General features: G+C 47.6%; 1 protein-coding gene and 2 long non-coding RNA genes across 5 annotated transcripts in view; 2 read left to right on the forward strand and 1 right to left on the reverse strand.

Annotated features, from left to right (window-relative positions):
* Positions 1-16,973, reverse strand: part of GSS (glutathione synthetase) — a 31,064-nt gene that overhangs the window by 1,089 nt on the left and 13,002 nt on the right. For 2 of the 3 annotated variants that reach the window (XM_005900427.3, XM_070381630.1), the window contains exons 6-13: positions 16,522-16,638; positions 13,373-13,453; positions 13,192-13,269; positions 11,083-11,149; positions 8,254-8,448; positions 7,710-7,791; positions 6,059-6,248; positions 4,736-5,218 (exon numbers count right to left, since the gene is read on the reverse strand). In XM_005900427.3, coding sequence (XP_005900489.1) covers positions 5,095-5,218; positions 6,059-6,248; positions 7,710-7,791; positions 8,254-8,448; positions 11,083-11,149; positions 13,192-13,269; positions 13,373-13,453; positions 16,522-16,638 — 934 coding nt within the window. In that variant the 3' untranslated portion in view covers positions 4,736-5,094. Of the gene's footprint in view, positions 1-4,735; positions 5,219-6,058; positions 6,249-7,709; positions 7,792-8,253; positions 8,449-11,082; positions 11,150-13,191; positions 13,270-13,372; positions 13,454-16,521; positions 16,639-16,973 lie in introns of those variants that run through there. The other variant, XM_070381631.1, reaches the window with a different exon arrangement.
* On the forward strand, positions 117-2,850 carry LOC138990538 (uncharacterized). Its single transcript, XR_011466674.1, has 3 exons — positions 117-208; positions 1,650-1,718; positions 2,016-2,850. It is a non-coding gene; the product is annotated as an uncharacterized lncRNA (long non-coding RNA).
* On the forward strand, positions 2,984-3,394 carry LOC138990539 (uncharacterized). Its single transcript, XR_011466675.1, has 2 exons — positions 2,984-3,055; positions 3,193-3,394. It is a non-coding gene; the product is annotated as an uncharacterized lncRNA (long non-coding RNA).

Here is a 16,973-nt window from a genome sequence, read left to right on the forward strand (position 1 = left end):
GGGAATGGCATTCAGGCTATTTCTCCTAAGGTTTGGCAAAGACGTAACTATCTTCCTGTGAGACAGTGTATCAGATGGTTACCACTTCCTCATCCTCCAGGTGTTCAAGCAGCCTTGGCCAGGGATCATGCGCACGGTCTATGGGAACCACGAACGCTTTGAGACCACCTACTTTAAGAAGTTCCCGGGTACTACGTGACAGGAGATGGTGAGCCTTGGCTATCCTTTCCCACACCTCCCACTAAGACATGTACCATCCCCTTTCATTTTCAAGAAGAGTTGGTTAGGGATGTGTCTTATGTATCAATGTGTAATATCCAGTCAGAGATACAGAGAAGACCATAAGAACAGGAATGAGTGTTGCAGAAAGGCTCTCAGCACGGTGCTGAGATTTGATGTATGAGGAAAATGTTCTTGTTTCCATCACTGCTGGGCTGAAAGAGAGGCAGCACATGGCAGTATGTATTACCATGTCAAGTGCGTCCCCATGTCTGGAGCCTATGTTTGCCCATGTGTCCATCCACCAATCCATTCTTCCATAAATATTTATTGAGCACGTACTACTTATCTAAGCACAGGAGATGTTACCATGAATAAGGTGGGCAAGGTCTCTGCTCTCATGGGGTTTACATTACATCCTCTCTAGTGAAGACAGACAGGCAGTAAATTCAGCAAATAAATACTGCAGGGACAGCCACCATACATGGGATGGTGAGAAGTTTCTTTGAAGTGTTATTTGACCAGAGACCTAAAGAAGCAGCCAGGTATGGGAATATCTGGAGTAAAAATGAATGTTCTGTACCAGAGAGACATAAGCATGCAATGTCTGATGAACAGACTGAAGCTTGTGTAGCTGGAATGTAGTGAGCAACAGCAAGAATGTTGTATCAAGTTGGAGAGGGAGATAATACAGGGCCTTGTGAGCCATGGTGAGGAATTTGGATTTTATCCAGTGTACGGTGGGAGACCATCAGGCTTTTAAGCAGAGAAGTGATTATAATTTATATATTATTTAGAAAATAACTTTGCTTGTTTTATGGAGAATAGACTTTAGGTCAGTATATTAGTTATACTAATTAACTCCAAACCTGGCAGCTAAAAACAATAATTATCTCATAGTTTCTGAGGATCAGGATTCTGTGAGTGGGCCGCTGGTGGTTCTTATTCAGAATTTCTTGTGGGTTGCAGTCAACCTGTGGTTGGGGCTGCAGTCATCTAAAGGTCTGACTGAGCCTGGAGGACCCACTTCTAAGCTCACTTATGTGGCTGTTGGCAGGAATCTTCAGTTCCTTGCCACATGGACCTCTCCATAGGGCTACTCATGACACGGCAGCTGGCTGACCCCAGAGCAAATAATCAGAGAGAATGCAACCAAGATAGAAGCCACAGTGTCTTCTATAATCTTATCTCAGAAATGACATCCTATCATCTCTGCCAAATGCGATTGCTCAGGAGACAAACCCTAGTACAGTGAGATAAAGGACTACACAGGGATACAGATACCAGGAGACGGAGGTTGGTGTGACCGTCTTGGAGCCTGGCTAGCACAGCAGGAAGACTTGTTAGGAGGCTGTTGCCATGGGTACAGCAGTTTGGTGATGTGGATCGCTGCGGTATCCTACTGTGGTGTATTTATTTTCCCCTCCCAGGCTGCCGGCGGGACAAGGATGGCTATTACTGGATCACTGGCAGGATCGATGACATGCTGAACGTATCTGGTGAGGGCTAGGGACCATCGTCCCTTCTCATTAACCCTGCTCGCCCAGCAACTCACAGCCAAAGCCTTCTAAGAGAGCCAGACCATACCTGGAGTGCAGTGTTCATTTCTGGGCTGAAGTAATAAACACTGAAGAGTAATAAACACTGGGAGGAGAGGAACCAGGATGGTGGGCAACAATGTCCCTTGAGGAATGAATGAAAGGCTGTCCCTGTTTGACCAGACCGGGACTGCCTTATTGGCACAGATGGAACAGGGCTGGGGTCTCTCTCATGGCAACTTCCTTTCCCTTGACAAGGACACCTGCTGAGCACGGCAGAGGTGGAGTCAGCACTCGTGGAACACAAGGCTGTTGCAGAGGCAGCCGTGGTTGGACACCCTCATCCTGTGAAGGGCGAATGCCTCTACTGCTTTGTCACCTTGTGCGATGGCCACATCTTCAGCCCAGCTCTCACTGAGGAGCTCAAGAAGCAGAGTAAGGAGCTTCCCTGGGCAGGGATTGCCAGGTCTGTCCTGATGGCCCAGTCACCACAGCAGGTTGTTGGGGAGGGGCTGTAGTGAGCTAGTTTCTCAAACCACAAACAGATCCCAGGGGCCGACTGCCCTCTTCCCACTCAGTCTCCATCATGCTAATAATGATTGACATTTGTAGAATTCTTTCTTTGTGCCACTGAACTAAGCATTTTAAATGCATTAATACATTTAATCTCTAGTCACCTCCATGAAGCTTCCCAGGTGGCACAGTGGTAAAGAATCTGCCTGCCAATGCAGGAGATGCAGAAGACATGGGTTCGATCCCTGGGTCACAAAGATCCCCTGGAGTAGGAAATGGCAACCCACTCCAGTATTCTTGCCTGGAAAACTCCATGAACAGAGGAGCCTGATGGGCTACAGTCCATGGGGTCACAAAGAGCTGGACACAACTGAACAACTGAGAGCACACACCTCCATGAAATAGATCCTATTGTTACTCTCCTTCTAAAGATGAAGAAATTGAGGCTCAGAGAATTTAGGAATAAATCACTGGTTCGAGGCCACACTGCAAGTAAAGTGAATTTCAACTCTAGCAGGCTGATTCTAGAGCTTGAGTTCCATGAGGGTGAATTAATATACAATGAGAGAGTAAAGAGACAATGTGTAAAAAGAGAGAAAGACAAAAAGTGAGCCTGAGAATGATTAGGTTGGGAACAAAGCCATCTCTGCCTTGGTTTTGGGCAGCCTGGCTAAGGGTACTGGAAAATGTGTAATGATTTGTTGGTTACAGTTAGAGAAAGATTGGCCCCATTGCCACACCGGATTACATCCAGAATGCACCTGGATTGCCTAAAACTCGCTCAGGTATGTTCAGAGGCCTCTAGGGATTGGGATTGGATGGGCCAAGGCCCACTAGGGGTAGTATCGTGGATGGAAGCTTTTGGCAGGGCCGGTGGGTCAGTGTGTTGTCACCAGGTAACCAGAAGCGTGTGGACCCCCAGGGAAAATCATGAGGCGGGTGCTTCGGAAGATCGCTCAGAATGACCACGACCTGGGGGACACGTCCACTGTAGTCGACCCATCCATCATCACCCAGCTCTTCAGCCACCGCTGCTTGACCATCCAATGAATAAGATCCTGCCTGGAACCCAGGATTACCCCCTGCTTGGCTTTCCAAAGTTTTGCCCACCCTCCCTACCCCCATCCAGGAGTGCTGAGGGCCAGTGCTGACCCACAACACTTCCCTTGTCCAGCTGTCTGGGACCGAGGACCATCTTTGCTTCTGGGTGGAGGCAACTTCCTGCGACCACCAGGCAGATGCGAGAGGGCCCAGGTCAGCCTCAGGCTGTGCCCCTAGACTGCAAAGAGCCCTTGGAGCCCTGAAGGGACCTGAAGGTCATGTCCCAAACCCAAGTGTTCAGTGGGCAAATGAGGGCATGGACTGAAACAGGGAAGCAACTCTAATCCTATGTCATCTCTCTCAGGAAGCACCAGTACTTATCTTGGGCATGCACTTGCCCGAGAAATGCCTGTTTGTGAGTCCTGGAAGAATGATTATTTTTAAAACGTTTTGTTGCTTCTCTTGTGCGTCTGAATTCCCTTTTGTACCGGATGGCAGTGCCTGTCTGCCATCTGTTCCAGGGGCTCTGCAGGCAGCCTCAGTTTCCGGAGGGCTTTCAGATCATTTGTGTCCTTGAAGGAATACCTGTGTTATGCTGCCAGGACCAGAGGAGCTCACTTTTCTTGTCCTCTGTTCCCAGCCCCCTGAACAGTCTTGCTCATGAGAGATGTTCTCAGATGAAGCTCTTTTTCCTACCCAAGTTGTACTCAGGCCCTGTGGTTGTAGGAATAAAGTCTGTGACTTCATGAAGGTGGTGACTTGCTTTCTCAGTCTTACACGGTGCATACTTACTGGCTGCTCTGATTTGTGTGGGGGATGGGAAGGGAGTGATTTTCCTCAGGAATACCCCAATATTCCTTCCAGAATTTTGGGTCTAGGCAGCACTAGGCAGGGCAATGCTGGAGACCCAGGTTCGATCCCTGGGTCAGGAAGATCCCTGGGAAGGGAATGGCAACCCAGTATTCTTGCCTGGAGAATCCCATGGACAGAGGAGCCTGACAGTCCATGGGGTCGCAAAGAGTCAGACACGACTAAGCAACCTACACTTTCATTTTCACCAGGGCTTCCAGGCCCTTTGACAAATTCTTGAGCTAAGCAGGAAAGCAACTAAAGCCACATCATAACTGTAATGCTCGATCATGGTTGCTCGCTCTGCTAGAGACCGTCTCTCTTCCCTGTGATCCTGGGAGCATTAGTGAGTGACTAAGGACTGAGATTTCAGGGTCCTATCCATAGGATCTGGAGCTAGGGAAACTGATTATAGCGAGTTCCTTCCCCTGCTCCAATCTATCTGAAGTGGGCTGACTAGGATTATAGCTTCTCCCTCCCGTAAATGTACAAACAAAGAAATCACAGAATCAGCCAAGTAGTTTTATTTAAGGCAGAGGTGGGAAAGGCTGTGCCCATACCCTTTTCCTCCTACCCTCAGTCCTAGCCCAGGTCCAGAACCTGCTGGAAAGGCTGACAAGAGGCTAACAGGAGGGTGGCAAGGTTATGGACCCTGACCTCAAATCAGCTTCCTTTCAGCTGTATCCACACCCTGAGGATTTAGGGGCCTCTAGATCACACTTAAGGGAAACACAGCTTTTCTGGTTCTCAGAAGGGAAAGCTGGGGGGCGGGTAGGGGGGGAGGGGGGAAGGTGCCCAGCATCTGCCCTTCCCTGAAGACCCTGGAAATCTCTAGAAGAGAGCAGCCTTCACAAGGTAAGGGGAGGGCCGGCGAGGAATGACTGTCAAGGGTGGAAGGTCTTTGCAGTGCAGTCGGGCGGGCCCGGCTGTGCCCTCACACAGGGTACGGGTTGTCCAGGACTGCCACTCCAGCCGCCACACCGCCATCTGCGTGCTCGATGGCTTTGGTTCGAAGCAGATGTCCCACGTGCTTGTTCATCACAAGTGTCTTTCCCTCCCTATAGAAACGGGGGCAGGAGACACACAACTCCATCACCTGGACTCAGCCCTCAAACCCAAGACCTTCCTTGGCCCCAGCTGAGCAGTACATGGGTGACTGACTACACCTGAGACAGTGCTCGGATTTCTGAATCAGATTTGGGTTTGCATCCTAGCGTGGATGTTATTAGCTCTGTCTTTGAAGCAAGTTACTCAGCCTTTCCAAATATCAATTTCCTCAATTTAAAACAGGGATAATACCTCTCACTTTTTAAGATCGTGACAAGGTTTAAAGAAAATCAGAAAAGCATTTAGCATGACGCCAGGCTCACATTTCATCTTCTGTAGCTCTAAGTTTCCTTCTCTAACTCTCTCTCAAGATGGCGGTAGGGGGTGGGGAGGAATTGGCAGGCAGAGATGCTGTAAGTGGAATGGTTGGAGGGGAAGATTATAGAGAGGGCAGGCTCTGGTGGGGAGCATGGTAGGATCTGGCATTCCTTCCTTGCTCTGTTCTTGGAGTGAGTATTTTGCAGGAAGTGATAATGAGGGACCAGAAACTGTTCTTACAAATTCTCCAGCTGTCTTCTTCCTGATTCTTTAGTGTTCAAGTCCAAGCCCAGGGGCCACTCAGCTTTTCAAAGCCACAGCATCCCAGGTGCCCTGGGACTGGACCTAAACTTTTCTTCCCTGGGGTCTCCTAGTCCAGGGTTATATTGTTAGCCATCTTGATATCACTTGGAATTTCCTTTATAGTTGCAAAGCACTTGTCATCTGGACTTCATTTGATAGCCTTGTGAGGTAGGCAGATCTTAGGTCCTTGGCCTCATTTACTACATAAGGAAACATGTTGCTTGGCTCACCTGACATAGACCCCGAAGATGCCCAGCTCTGAAATGCATTGGATCACTCGGGCAGGGCTGCCGGGTCGTAGTAGACAATTCCTAAAAGGCTCGGGTTCGATCTTCTCCATGAGGATGTAGGAGGCTCTCTCCTCACTGTCCTTCAGCCGCTCCAGGGCTTGTACCATCTCCTCCCCGTATAGGTTGTTACCTGCAATTTCACTAACCAGTCACCCTGGACCCTCTGCCCACCTTCTCTACCCTGTACTCCCACTTCTAGGGCCATGTGGGCAAGTCAAGAGCATCAGTTCCTGACAGCAGCTCAGTGAACCCAGGGCAGGCTTGTTCTCCAAGGAGGAAAATGTCACCTTAACAGGAGAGCTCTTACAAAAGCAGACACACCTCCCACCATACCATCCTGCCCTGGTTCTCCTCTTACCTGACTATGGCTGTTCCTTCTCAGCCTCCCTGACTGGCTCCTGCCCCTCTTAAATGTTGGGGTTTCCAAGGAATCATTCCTCTACCCTTGATCTCTCCTCCGTGTACACACTCTTTTTCAGGGAGATCTCTTCCAAGGCTTCATCTATAGCCTATAACTTGTTAACTCCCAAATCTTTAGCTAAAGCTCCCTGCTCTAAACATCACAGATATCCCAGGGCTACCAAATCCAACTCAGCATGTCTGAACAGAGCTCATTACTTCTGCCTGGGTCTGCTCCTCCTGGGCCCTTCTACACCCAATCAAGTGAAAGGCATTCCCGAGTCACTGATGTCCTCCCTGTCCATTACCTGTCACTAACTCAGACATGGCTCCTCAGTCTGTACTCCACACCGTCACAAGCTCTGGCCCAGCCTTCTGCATTGCTCTTCTGGACAACTATACCTGCCTCCTCTATGGTCTCTCCACCACCAATGTCTCCCCACATTTCAGGATGTGCTCTACCATGGCTGAAACACGGATTCATCATGTGTCCCTCCCCTCCTTTAAACTTGCTAATGGCTTCCCACCACCCATAGGATAAAGCCCAATTTCCTATGTATATTCAACATCCTTTATAATCAGGTCCCAAGCCATCTTTTCCAAACCAAATCATTCCCTCTCCCACCTCCCACACTGCACTCCAGCCTCAGCAGTTAACTTACTAACCTCCAAACATACCACACTTCCATGGACCAGTGGAAGCCTATGCCTGAGGTTGCTCCTTCTGTATGGAATGCTCTTCCCCCTTTTCTACCTGTGATGCCTACCTAACCCTTAAGGCCAAGAAAAAAAAATATCTCTGGATCCATGAGGCAGATATGATCCCTGCCCTCAAAGAGTTCAAACCAGGCAGGAAGGTATCCAACCTCCTGATATGCCCCTTCCTGTGCCCCCACGGGCACCTCAGACTATACTTGCTCACACCCTCCAGTGCTGGTTAATCACATTCTGTGGTGCTTGGGTGTTTCTGTAGTGCAGAGGCCATCACGTTTGCCTCACACATTCTCTTGTGCTCCACAGCACGTGATCACAAGGTCTCCCATGACACTGTCCAAGGTGGGAAACCTGTGTCAGTTCCTCTCATGTCCCCTGGAGCCTGGAACTGTTTTCACAGCAAGTGCAGGTCAGCACTGGTGACCTCCTGCAAGCCCCTTCACAGGGGCTGCAGCCCCACAAAGGGGGCACCACTTACCTCCACCCTCTCTTTGAGGCTTTAGCACAAAGCAGCTAGGAGCAGCAATGGCCTTGGTGATAGCCTGGTCCCCTTCTTCACCCTGGTAGGAGGCAAGAGAGTAGTCACTAGCATCTAAGGCCAAGAGCACAGAGCCAAGGTCCTGCCGGTTGTGCAGAGCAGCATCAGAGGAAGAGCCATAAAGCCCCTTAGGCTGGATGCTACTATCGGAACAAGACAACCCCAGTGAACCCCCCTCTATCAGGGAGTACTAGGTTTCTCTGGCAACAGTTCAGGAGCAGCCCGAGGCCTGAAAAGCAGGTAGAGATACTCCTCAGTTCTTGCTGTCTACCTCAGCCCCATTCCCTGGTTAGCATCCCCATTTCCATCTTTGCTGAGGGAGCTTACAGTGGATTCCAGCCCCGCTTCCCAGGGTTCCAGGGGACCTCAGAGCATCACTGACTCAAGTCCAGCCCAGCGCCAGCTCCAGCCTCCCCAACACATTGGGCTCTGGGTCCCCAATACTGAGGAGGCCTGAGCCGGGAGAAGTGGGCTGTCCACGCACCAGGTCTAGTGAGTAGAGGCCAGCAAAGGTGGCACGGAGGCGGGCCACAGCCTCAGGCTGCCCTGGGAGAAAGGACTCCAGCACGCCCACTCTGCTCAGCTCCTGCTGCACCTTCTTGGTCCCGGCCAGCTGGGTGGCAATATCCGGGCACTTGACAGCACATGACCTCTCCAGGAGCAGGCGTGCTTCCCAGTTCTGCAGAGTGAAGAAACCAAATGGAATTCTACTTTGACTTTGGCTGACCTTTAATGACCATCTATCAGGTGCCAGGTATCCTCACAGGCATCACCTCCCACGGCCCTTGTAACACACTTGTGAGGCAGGTGTGGCCTCCTCCTAACATGCAGGGTTCTTGCCCTTGGGGAGCTCACAGCCTAGCACGATGACACGTGACTAAAAGGGGAAATGACAAAAGGTGAAAGGGTGAACAGAGGATGAGGAGGCTTGAAAGGGGAGGAGACACTTGTTGATGAGCTCAGCTTCCTGTTGTACTACAAATAAAATACAAACTGCTGTTCTTGTCCTGGAAGGGGATCCTGTAAAGATACATTTCTTATCTCCGTTTCAACTTCATTCCAGGCCATCCCTTCACCCCGCTTCCACCTTCCAGCCAGACAGGTCTGTCCGTTCTCAGACACAAATGTCATGTCTACCTCAGGGCCTGCATTTGCTGCATTTCCCTCCGCCTGGGATTCTTGTCATTTTGGCTTTTCTAATGGATGGGTGGATCCTTTTCATCCTTAAGTCTTGGCTCAAAGTCACCTTCTCAAACCACCCTATTTAATATGATTTCTCCATAATTCTCTATTGTTTCACCCTGTTGTTTCCCCCAGCTAGGAAAAAAAAGAACAAAAACTTTTTCTACTTTTGTTTGCTTTCTGATAACCATCCCCCTGAGCACACTGTGAGCTCCACAGGAACTGGACTCTTGTCTGGCTCTCATTTCCTGTTGTATCCCCAGTGTTTAACACAACGCCTGAAGCTTTGCAGGTGCTCAGTAAATATATTGCTGTTTAACGAGGGGAAATCTGAGAGAACAGGGAGAGTGACAGGTGAGACTCAACAGGGAAGAGGCACTCGGGTTAACAAAGTAATACGAGCAAAGGTCTGCAGGTGAATAATCGCAGGACGAGCACTCTGGTGGGCCAGGAGTTCAGGGTGTGAGAGGCAGGGAAACATCAGAGGGCCATGCCCCACTCCCCCACTCTAGCCCCTCTTCTAGGGCACCAGAGAGACAGTCTGTCCTTGACTCCAGGCCACAACAAACTGCCCACAGCAGGATCAGGGCCAAAGCCAAAAGAGCAACACCACCACCCCATGCCACTCTCACCCCCACATGTGATGTCCCTCCTCTGATGTTCACCTGCAGCACCTCTGCCTGGTCTTCATCAATAACCGCAGACACTTAACAACTAAGCTAGTGTTCTGGGTAGAGCTAAAGGTACCCTGCATGTCGGAGATAAACCCAGGGAAGTACCCCGTGTGGAAAGGAGGGAAAGCAAAACTCAGAGATGAGCAGGGGGCTTGCTCACCATCTGCTAGCAAGTCACTAAGCCTAGTGGATTTGTCTCCATGTCTAAACCTGGTCTGAGTTTCTCAGTTCCCTAAAAATGTTCTCCTTGCGCATTAATTTCCTTCCTGTTAACTCTAAATAAAGTTTTCTTTGGCCCTTTCCCTCAAGCCCCTTATCCTAGAATCTGGATCCATTTTTCCCAATAGACAGTTTCTCTCTTCTCTAGTCAGCAAGTTCTTACCACTAACCACTTTCTAGAGGAAAGGACCTTCTATAGAGCTGCCACCTCTGTGGAGCTGCTCCCTGTACAGGCTGGGCCTCAGAGAGGATCTTACACTCAAAGAATTATAGATCTGGAAGGACCTCCCTCAGTTTTCTAGTATAGTCCCCTCAGTTTACAGAAACTGAGCCCAGAAAGATGCAGGATCCTGCCCGTGGTCACCCAAAGGTGGAGTCAAACGCTCAGGATCCCCAGACTACTGCTCATGGTATTTTCTAACTTATTTTCTCCTTTACCTTCTCCCAACTGAAAGAAGGGCTTCCTATTAGCTTCTCCATGCTGTGGATCAGGGGCAGGAGGAAGAGAGTGATATGCTAGGAAAGACACTGGACTGAGAGTCAGAAAGTCTGGGAGCTCCCTGTGGGACCTTAGATAAGCCCCTACAAATCTTAGTTTCTCCATCTATATAATGGGGATAATTATACACCTCATACGGTATAAGGATTAAATGAAACAGTAGACGTGGAATGCAATTTTGAAACTACATGGTAAGATAGTAAGCTAAGGTGATATCATTAGTGTCCTTAGTATGAATGGACAGCAGATAAAAACTTTTGGATGCAGATAAAAGAGAAAAAAGAGCTGGCAAGAAGGAACTGGTCAATGGTGCAGTGAAACTGGTTTGCATTGGCTAGTGAGAGCTGATTGGGCCCATCTCTTCCCAATTCTGTTCGGAGATGTTAAGTTGGGTAGCTTTGAAATTGGTCATGATGGAAGTAGTTACAACAGAAATCAGCAAATGCTATAAATAAGGGCGTGCCTCCCCAGAGAGATTATGGTTACATATTTACCAGCATAACCCTAGAAACTAAGGTGAATGGCTGAAGCGTTGTGGATTCGGGAGGATTTAGATTCTGGCAGATGGTGTGTGTGTTTAGGGAGTGAGAAGTAGCAAAAAGCTTGTGGGAGGAGAGGAAGTTCCCCAAGGAAGAACTGAAGCCAGGGCCCAGAGAAAAACCCAGGTTGTTATGATCCTTGTGTGGGTCCCAATGGTGGGTCCCAGGAGGCAGAGAGTGGGCTAATGGAAAGCACCAACCTGTAGGCTGTAATGGCCTGGCATGTAGCCATCCCGGAAGTAAACCACAGCAATCTCCCGGCCGTCCCTAGAAGACAGGATGGAGAAAGCTGCTGTTAAACGAAAACTGATGTGTTCAGTGGTTCAGTCTGCTTCAAGCTGCATCAAAACACCTTTGACTTCTTTGAAAGTCAGCCCATGGGGGTGGCCTGAACAGGGATTCATTGGAAGCATGAAGTAAACACCCACACCATCAGTGCTTCCACTAAAAACTGGAAGGGGAAATGCTCTCCAATAATTCCAGATCTAGAGTCATTCTAGGAAGGCTGCAGGGGAAAAAAAAAAAAAAGAAGGTGACCAGAATCAAATTAGGTAAACTTTGAAAAAGTGGGCTCAAAATTACTGAGCAGCAGAATCATATTGCTAGCAAATCACACTTGTATTTACACTGCTTCAGTTCAGTTCAGTTCAGTTCAGTTGCTCAGTCGTGTCCGACTCTTTGCGACCCCATGAATCTCAGCACACCAGGCCTCCCTGTCCATCACCAACTCCCGGAGTTCACTCAGACTCACGTCCATCGAGTCAGTGATGCCATCCAGCCATCTCATCCTCTGTCGTCCCCTTCTCCTCCTGCCCCCAATCCCTCCCAGCATCAGAGTCTTTTCCAATGAGTCAACTCTTCGCAGGAGGTGGCCAAAGTACTGGAGTTTCAGCTTTAGCATCATTCCTTCCAAAGAAATCCCAGGGCTGATCTCTTTCAGAATGGACTGGTTGGATCTCCTTGCAGTCCAAGGGACTCTCAAGAGTCTTCTCCAATACCACAGTTCAAAAGCATCAATTCTTTGGCGCTCAGCCTTCTTCACAGTCCAACTCTCACATCCATAACATGACCACAGGAAAAACCATAGCCTTGACTAGATGAACCTTTGTTGGCAAAGTAATGTCTCTGCTTTAAAGTAGCTGAAACCAGGCTGAGGTTTTTTTAAATGGTAGCGGGGTGAGGGTGGGCAGATGCAAAATACGAATCTAGTTAAGCCACAGACTGTATTTTGGAACTTCTTCCCCTTTTCTTTATTTGATATTGTTTGATATATCTGGAAAGTAAATTAATGACTTTGTTTTGTTAAGATAAAAGCACATTTTGAAAACAGTTAAGTGTGAATTCCCTGGCAGCCCTGTGGCTAGGACATGGTGTTCTCACTGACAAGGGCCTGGGGTTCGATCCCTGTTCAGGGAACTAAAATTATTCCAGCTGCATGGCATGGTCAAAAAAAAAAAAGGAAGAAGAAAAAAGAAAAGAAAATAGTGGTATTGTGAAATGCCAGGAGGTTCTTAATTTTAAGAATCACAAATTTCCAGGTCTAAATATGTGATATTAATACTAAAGTCACCTGGTGGACTTCTCTTGTGGTCTAGTGGTTAAGAACCTGCCTGCCAATGCAAGGAACAGGGTTTCAATCCCTGGTCCGGGAAGATCTTACACACACACCATAGAGCCCATGCTCCACCATAAGAAAAGCCACTGCAGTGAGAAGCCTGAGCACAGCAATGAATAGCAGCCCCCACTTGCTGCAACTAGAGAAAGCCTGCGAACAGCAACAAAAGACCCAGCTTAGCTAACAATAAAATAAATATCAATCTTTAAAAAATTAAAAATATAAAGTCAAGTCACCTGGTGGTGGCCCATAAAGGGAAGCATGGGGCCTGGCTTAGAGCACAAATCCAGGCCCCTTGAAGTCTTGCCTGTGACCTCAGAGAAGCAACTCCCAGAACCAATCAAAGAATGAGCTGGCTACTCCTCTTCCTCCTTGACCACCAACCCAATTGCCCACGTCCGACTTGACTAGCCAAGAAGGGCAAGAAAACTTTGAGGAGCCCAGAGGCATATGAAAAACGAGGCTATCCAGAATGTCAATAGCTCTGATACAACCCTCCAGAAGCAGAACTAGGCTTCTCCAAAACTGCCTGGGATGGTGGGATATTTTCAGTATTTGCCCTAAAATTCAGAGAGAAGGAAGCAAGCCATCATATCTCCCAGAAGAAAGGGTCGTTAAGGGGAAGAGGGCGGCAGGATGAGTTTCCCAAATTAGCCCTCTACTGGATCCTTGGGAATGCTCCTTGGACACTTACATAAATAGTCTTCGGTCTTGGTCTAGAGACCCCTTTTCAGAGACATCTTCGAACCTTCGTCGGATTACATGGATATTCCTGAGAACGAAGGGCAAGGGTTAGAGAGACTGGCTGCTCTGTTCTGACTGGCTCTCTGCAACCCAGGGGCCACACACATGCAGGTCTCCCCTCCTTTACTTACCTGGCCAGTAGCTCATTCTCTATGGCACGCTGGTCAAATATGTTCCTTTCCTTCTCTTGAGCAATCAGTAGCACCTGAGCACTGGGGAAAGAACACGTGTGGCCCCAGGTGACCCCATCCCACCCCCCTCAGCACTGAGAATGAGAGCACAGCTTCCCTGAAACAGTAGACATTCTCTCATCTCAGGACGGCCTCAGGCACAGATACCTGAGGCTACAACACATTATTTCCTGAAAGTAGAAAACGTGAAACAAGGGAGATCTCTTTGCTCCTTCTCCAGTAGGCAGATGTAGTAATGTCAATGTTCTGTGCAAGTTAAAATTTAGACTTAAAACCATCTCAAAAACCCAAGAGGGCTTTTTCTTAGAATTTAACATAATGATTCTAAAATCTTCTGGATGAGTAAAGAGGTAAGAGTTGTTGTTTAGTAGCTAAGCCGTGTCTGACTCTTTTGTGACCCCATGGGCTATAGCCCACCAGGCTCCTCTGTCCATGGAACTTCAGAAGAATATTTTGTAAGAGAATAATGGGGTTTGGGGCTTAATGACCCTATTATTAGACTGTGAAACATATAATAAAACAAGACCCTATTACTAGATTGTGAAACATAAAACAGTGTGTGGTTCTTGAATAAAACACTAGAATAGCTCAGCAGAATCCTATAGAAACTCTAAAGAGCAAATTATGAATAAGGCCTTGTTTCCCGGGGCCTCCCAACATTTCTGTGTTGCACGTGGGGCCATGTTTGGCCCCACAGTATTAACAGGATCATTGGGGCTTACCTGGTCTCTTCCTTTCTGCTTATCCACATGTTTCTTAAAAGAACAAGAGCTCAAGGACTCAGGAAAATGGTACTGCCAAAGAATTGTCTGTTTGATTACCAATCAAGCTATTTTCAGTTGTCAAAGACAGGTCCAGTTCCAGCCAGACTCTCTTAGGGCCAATGCTTAGCAGTACCAAACTCCATTTTTGCTGTAGCTGTACTGCTCTGTGCCCAAGGCTTCTTGCTAAGACTCTTGAAGAGTAGGCAGACTTGGCTTAGGATTCTAAATGTGGATTTCTGACCTACTGTACTTGGCCTCTGTCTGTCTGTCTCTGCTTCTCTCTCCCTCAGCTAAACCTCTTGGGCTACACTTTGCCTAACTCTTCTCCACTTAGCTAAAACACAGGTCCTGCTATGACCCCTCTCCTAGTCGGCCTGAAATCTCTTGACTTCAGACCTGATATTAAGCTGAGTCTTGGCTTTGAGTTGGGTGTCTGAGAGACAAGCTGGGTGCTTTCAGAAGCCATCTTGCCTGGAGAGAGTCCTAAGGGCCAATGACCTTGCTCTTAACTTTGTAGCCTGATCTGCTCTGCTCATGGGTGGGAATGTGGCACTTGGCCCAGGCTGGCCCACCTCCAAGAACAGGCGGAGGAGGGAAGCTGTAGGTTAAAGTGGAACTGCATGCTCTGGTTAATGAAGTCAGCCTGCTCTGCTGCTGCTAAGTCACTTCAGTCGTGTCCGACTCTATGCGACCCCACAGACGGCAGCCCACCATGCTCCCCCGTCCCTGGGATTCTCCAGGCAAGAACACTGGAGTGGGTTGCCATTTCCTTCTCCAGAAGTCAGCCTGCCCCCTGCCAAATAATGGGACTCAGACTCAAAAACATTCTACCTCTTCCTGCCTTTAGTTCTGATAGTCTGCTGGGAGCAGGACGGGGAGAGTGTTCAGCTAAGGAAGGCGAAGTGGCAGGAGCTTGACTGGGAGTGGGCACCCTGACTCCCAGTCCTGCCAGGGACCTATGGTACACCCTTGGATAAGCCAGTTTCTTCCCTTGGGCCCTGATTTCCCCATTTATAGGTAAGAGGTTGCCAACATAGGTCGTAGTTGCCAACCTTTATATTAAGAATCATCTCTTCTTATCCCTACTCATTCTAACCACAGACATTGTATTTTGAAAGTGTTCGAATAAATGTCTAAATTGAAATCACAATTCATTTTCCAGGCTTAATTTTTTAAAATTCTTTTTAAAAAGTATGAGATATTATACATGTTTTAATGCCATTCTCCCCAATCATCCCTCCCCACTCTCCCACAGAGTCCAAAAGGCTGTTCTATATATCAGTGTCTCTTTTGCTGTCTCATATACAGGGTTATCATTACCATCTTTCTAAATTCCATATATATGCGTTAGTATACTATATTGGTGTTTATCTTTCTGGCTTACTTCACTCTGTATAATAGGCTCCAGTTTCATCCACCTCATTAGAACTGATTCAAATGTATTCTTTTTAATGGCTGAGTAATACTCCATTGTGTATATGTACCACAGCTTTCTTATCCATTCATCTGCTGATGGACATCTAGGTTGCTTCCATGTCCTGGCTATTATAAACAGTGCTGTGATGAACATTGGGGTACACATGTATCTTTCAATTCTGGTTCCCTCAGTGTGTATGCCCATGCGGCTGCATGTTGATGTATGGCAAAACCAATATTGTAAAGTAAAAAAAAAGTAATAATATAAAAAATAAAATTAAATTTAAAAAAATAAAAAAATAAAAATTGAGTCAACTCAAAAAGAAATATTTTAATAAAGTAGTAAAGGTAAAAGCTAAAAAAAAAGTATGAGATAATTGACAAAAATTCATCTGCTCTACAAATGCTTGCACCTCAGTTTTTCAGTCTATCCTATGGGACCATTCCTCTTAGAAGGAGGTATAAGAATGGGAGTGGAGGATTCTAAATTCAAGCCCAATGACAGCAATAAGAAGTAAGAGCTGTTATTGGGGAGACAGACAGAAAAACCATGAAGATAATGAATAAGAGCTTAAAGCCTAATAGCTGGGTTATTAGCACAGGCAAACAGCCTCTCACACCTCTCGCTCTAAGCAGCAGCTTTGCCTTACATCAAGATGTAGTCAGTGACAGTCATAATGAATGACCTGGAGCCAACAAGAAAAGATTAAAGTTATCATCAAAGATTAAATTATATCACCTCTTACTTAAGAAGACCAAAATTCCAGTAAAATAATTTTGACATGCCAAAGTGTAAGCTTCTGTTTCAAGAAAAATTCCCTCATTTCCTAATGATGTCAGGCAAAGAAGTTACTGTATCCATGAGTGCTGAATCTAAAGCAAGATTCTGTTGCCACTTCTTTCCCTTACTTGGCTGAGCCGTAGAGCTCCCAGGCTTTGGCAATCCCCATGGCCAGTCCCTTGCTGGGATTATTGAAGAGGATCTTGGCAGCTTCTTTGGTCTTACCCAGGACACTGAGAACATGTCTGTTGAAAAAGAGATGTCTTAGCAATTAGATGGACCTTGAAGACTCTTCAGCTTGTGACTCATAGACATTTACCGGAAGATTACTTTGAGAATCAGCTGAGCACTAAGAAACATACTATCGTGATGCCCTCGGAGGATCCACCTCAGGCTGGAATGTGCTGGGCTGCCCTAAGCCTGGCAGCTGGTGTACACACCAGAGGAGCCCTGAGACCCTCTGTTTCCACTCCACACCAGCCTCCCAATGAACTGAAGCCCCTTTCCCTGAGCCCCACATGCTATCTGGAATCCTGCTACAGACTGGAATCACAGAAACCTAGAGCATTACTACTGACTA

The sequence above is a fragment of the Bos mutus genome, chromosome 13 (assembly GCF_027580195.1).
Source record: "Bos mutus isolate GX-2022 chromosome 13, NWIPB_WYAK_1.1, whole genome shotgun sequence".
Classification (NCBI taxonomy): domain Eukaryota; kingdom Metazoa; phylum Chordata; class Mammalia; order Artiodactyla; family Bovidae; genus Bos; species Bos mutus.